This window comes from Triticum aestivum, chromosome 6B (assembly GCF_018294505.1).
Source record: "Triticum aestivum cultivar Chinese Spring chromosome 6B, IWGSC CS RefSeq v2.1, whole genome shotgun sequence".
NCBI lineage: Eukaryota > Viridiplantae > Streptophyta > Magnoliopsida > Poales > Poaceae > Triticum > Triticum aestivum.
The window spans coordinates 179,638,031-179,642,736 of record NC_057810.1 but is presented as its reverse complement, the minus strand read 5'-3'; the positions used below and the strand labels follow the sequence as shown (position 1 = coordinate 179,642,736).

The 4,706-nt window shown below is 50.4% G+C and overlaps 1 protein-coding gene across 1 annotated transcript; it reads right to left on the bottom strand.

Annotated features, from left to right (window-relative positions):
• Window positions 1–1,076: 1,076 nt before the first annotated feature.
• LOC123136443 (peroxidase P7) lies at window positions 1,077–3,560 on the bottom strand. The gene is made up of 3 exons (XM_044555805.1): window positions 3,123–3,560; window positions 2,849–3,040; window positions 1,077–2,063 (listed from the first exon to the last, which is right to left on the bottom strand). The coding sequence occupies exons 1-3, from the start codon at window positions 3,348–3,350 to the stop codon at window positions 1,506–1,508; spliced, it is 978 nt and encodes a 325-aa protein (XP_044411740.1). The 5' UTR covers window positions 3,351–3,560; the 3' UTR covers window positions 1,077–1,505.
• Between the last annotated feature and the right edge of the window lie 1,146 nt (window positions 3,561–4,706).

The window sequence follows — 4,706 nt, the reverse complement described above, 5'->3', positions numbered from 1 at the left end:
GTGGTGCATCATATCTCTGTCGCTGGCCGCCCGCACGACGGAACCGTTCCGTTGCCACAGTTTGGGACAAATAACTCTATCAGCAGAGGACTCTTCCGGTGATTCCATATGCGTCACTTCATGAGCCAAACTTATCATAGTATGACTTCATACTTGCCCGTAGCAGAGTATGATCTCACAACCATCGCAGTCGACGTGAGCCGGATAGTGTCCATCGTACCGGCATGGTTGGCTATTTTCTGAATATCTTGAGGGAAACATGAGAAATGACACATATGACTATATTAACCAAATGATGGAATTAGACTGATAGTTTTTTTAACTTCTGGCGCACTTTATTAAAACTTAAATAATAGTTACATCTTTAACCAACTTGGCTAAGAGAAAACCAAGAGGTTCACCACCCCAAGAAATAACAACTTGGGAATCAAAGACTTTCTTGCTAAAGAGTGTGCCACTATGTTTGCCTCTCACGGTGAACAAAAGAGACTGATCCAATCCTCTGCGCCATATGGAAGCAATCAATAAGGATAACTGTATATGTGCTGAGTATTTCAGCCACCCCATTACAAGCATTCATAAGTTCTAGCAATCAGATTCAAAAACAACCCGTCAGCATCCTAGTTCATCCGCAAGTATCATTCCGTTTCTCGGAGCTAACCCCTCCGCGGAAGGAGCATCGAACACATGATCAAATAAGAAAGAGCCACGTGACATCGCCTCCCCTCGATGATTACGAAGTACAACTGTTGTAGCTCCCCTTCCATCATCCATATAGCATTGCATCAACCATTTTATACACATTTAGCTCTGTTTTGGTCCATTTAGCAACCTTGGTTTGCCCATCATCAACCCGCCCTAGCTGATCGAGTGATAGTTTGATCAACTGGGTTTTAGAATAGATTTGTTCATAGTGCTTGGCATTTTGTGGTCTGGCTTTGCAAGGCCCGGCCCAACCCGGTCAATACCCGGGTTTGGTAGGACGTATGGTCAGTTGAAGATCCCATCGAGAGAACTGTACTCCTACCCGTCATGCCCGGGTTTGGTACAGCCTTGATGAAACACACCACATGACATGAGCAAAGTGTCCTTTCTTATTAATTTCTTTCCTTGCAAAACAATCATCGTTGGAGCCACGCACGTACTTACAAGACTTACATCTGAAACTATAATCATCATATGGTACAGATAAAGAATGCACCCGGTTTACCAAAGCAATGCCGACGCCGTGATGTGTCGCCGCCGGCGACACGCACGGCCCCCGTGGTGAGCAATCAAAACTTGACGAAGAAAAAAAGACATGCACGAGCCCGGTCCCGTTCCTCTCCTCACCTGACAGCGCCACTCCACCAAATCATGTCGTTGCCTTCCCTTCCTTCCTTCACACTCAAGACTCAACCTTCTCCCCCACCAGAAAAAAAGCAACACCGTCCGGCCTAATGGTACTAGCTGGCAGTGCCGAGCGATCCCCACGAATCTCGAGGAGTTCGTTCGTTCGTGCAACTTTAGTTGGGCTTCCGGCAGTTGTTGCGGATCTCGCCGTTGGATCCGGTGAGCGGGCTGATGTTGCCCATCTTGATCATGGCGGTGACGAAGTCGGCCGAGAAGGCTCCGCCGTTGCCGGCGTACTGCTGCGCGATGGAGTCCACGGGCCCGCCGTTGAAGAGCTCCTGGTCCGAGTGGAGGAGGCCGAAGCGGCTCAGCAGGTTCCGGAAGTAGCCGTTGTCGAAGCGCACGGAGCTGAACGCGTCCAGCGGGGCCAGGTTGCCGTCCCCCACGCCGCCCTGCGCCGGGCACACCTGCCGCCGCCGCGTCGCGAACCCGGCGTTGATGTTGCTGTCGTTGTACACGCGCGACCGGAAGCTCGCGCACCGCGCCGCGCCGATCGTGTGCGCGCCCGACAGCGCCACCATGTCGCGGGAGTCCAGCCCCTTGGACGCGAACGCCGAGATCAGCGTGGCCGCGCTCGACGACGGCGACGGCAGGTTGCTGTTCGCCGCTGCCTGAGTCGTCGTGCGCGCGTCCCGACGGCCCAGCGGCACCCCCCACGACGGCCCGCCCAGCTGCACATGCACGTACGTCATCATCATGTTAACAAATAGGCACATGTGGTAATCAAGCAAGTACGGGTAGTAACTACATGCTCTCATATACTGAGCAATTATTCATACACGACAAATTTGATAGATCAACTAGCTCAAAAGGCGGTGAACTTAGTTTGTTTCCTTGTGGTGGAACCAGTCACTCATGTTTAAGTTATAGACTTAGCATGGGTGTGTGTATTTTTCTCAATTTATTTCAGACTTTCGAGCTATTGTTTAGCTAGATCGAGACAATGTTATGTCAAGTACGTCGTGGTGAAATGTCTACATCTGTACCATGTTCGTTATTAAAAAAACGCGTGGTCTCAGTCTCTCGTGCTCCCAACGACAGGGGTACACGTACGTGCATGTATTCACAGTGTAAATCTCTACGTGCGTCAGTATGAAATGTCCACATCTGTACCATGTTCGTTACAAAAAAAAAAAAATGCTAACTCAGAAGATCAAGTTGCCAACATCATGCATGCAACGGCAACAACCTCACCGTAAAGCGGGTCTGCGAGGGTAGCCCACATGTGCTGACTAGTGCTAGTTTGTCGCGCGTGCGTTGTTAAAAAGACGATGGAATAAGTGACCCTTTTGGACAAGGCGATCGAGTGCCTAGTTCGGTGCCTTTTCCTCTGAAATTATAAGGCGACAGCTAGTTCGCTGTACGGGTGTCGGCAGGCGGACGTAAATAAACAGATCTATATATCTCCACGGGGATATCGTGCATGCATGGTAAGTAACGTTCGAGCTTAAATTACCAGGTTAACGCCGTCGCGCGCGGCGACGGCGAGGATGTCGGCGCAGGACACGGTGCCGGGACAGGCCGCATCGACCCGGGACTTGATGGCGTCGATCACCTCGAAGCCGCGCAGCGAGTTGGCGTTCGGCCCGGCGTTCTTCTCCCCCGTCAGCGTCGACGAGTCGTCCAGCAGCACCGAGCCGTCGCAGCCCTGCGCGCGGCCATGGATTTGACGTGAGACCATTTGCAACATACGGAGGTTAATAGAGTAGCAGGGATTTTTGGCGACGTACGTTGACGAAGCAGTCGTGGAAGAAGAGGCGGAGGATGGAGGCGCCCATCCGCGGCTCCTGCTGGACGGCGGACACCATCCCCGACCTCACAATGGACTCCAGGCTCGAGCAGCTGCCGCTGTAGAACGACGTCGAGAGCTGCGCCACCGCGGCGGGGGCGAGCAGCGAGGTGACGGCGGCGAGCACCGCGGCCACGGCCACCGCTCTCCTCAGCAAGGCAGCTGCCATTAATCGCGAGCTTAGTATAGCAGTACTATAGTATAGTTCCCCGGCCTTCCCGAGTTCCTTTACGACTTGGAGTAGCAGTGGCGTGGCAGTGGTCAGTGGAGTGGTACCACCTCTAAGCTGCTGCTAACCCGTGAACTATATAGTGTCCATTGCTGCGGTTGTTGCCTGGGGACCCGAAGGAAAAATGAACTATACTGATCACGGGCGGGCTGCGCAAGTTGTGAGACTGGCGAGGATCCCGTCGGCCATTCCATTCGTGACCCTAGTACCACATTATATCACGGTCTTACGGGCGCGCCAACAGAAAGCGAACGTACCTAGAAAATAATCCTTACAAGTAACAAGAACCAACTCTTCTGTATACACAGCTCCCTCCACCCGAAATTAGTTGACGCTCAGATGGATGTATCTAGATCTATTTCGGACGGTGGAAGTATGTATTTTGGTGTAACTATCTTTGCCTTGGTGTGCCCTTACCAGAGTTGGTTAGTACGGGGCGTTTGGTAATGCAGGTGGTTGGTTCGGGCTAACGAGGTCACTGTGCGCGTGGGGTCCGGCAACACCAAGCATATCATCTGGCATGTGCCTTTGCGCGGCTGTTGTCAACTTTTTCTTGGACCCGGCCAGCCGAGCCCGTACGCCCCTTGATTAGGAAATGCCAAATCTCCTATCAGTACCATCCGCACCACGTAGCTTGTATCGAGACACGGCGTGCGTTGGCGCCAAATCGGTTTCTAGCGGCGCCGGCGCGTAGCCGTGTTTTCCGCACGTAAAGGTGTCGGCTCACATGCATGGGTGATTGTATTGCATTCTTCTCTTCGTTTTAGTATTACCGTATTTGACTACCTGGGCCCTGTGGCTGTGGCATGTGGCTTGAGGCCTGCTCTCTCTATCACTTTGCACGTACCCGCAAAGGACATGCCAGCTCACGTCCCCTCCCCTCTCACCAAACAAATCCATGCATATCTATTTTTTTTCCTAAAGAGTGATCATTATTTCAAAACAGTGATTTTACCCATTACAATTATTTCAAACTATTGACTTCAATCATTTCATTTCAAAAAGTGATATCAGTTATTTCGTAAAATTTTGATTCAAGTACTTTTTTTTGCGCGTGATTCAACTACTTTCATAGAAGTGATTTTTAGTTTTCTTTGACTATTGCACTATAACGGATGCTGTTACCTGAGAGTTAATAAATATGGTTGTCTGCATCACAATGATACAGAGGTCGGGGAGTCTTCCATCTTTTGAAAAATAAAATATTTTTGGAAAAAGATTTCATAGTTCACAAGCTGATTAAATTACATAAATATTTAGTTTCAAACATTAAAATATTTTCCCATAAATTAAAAA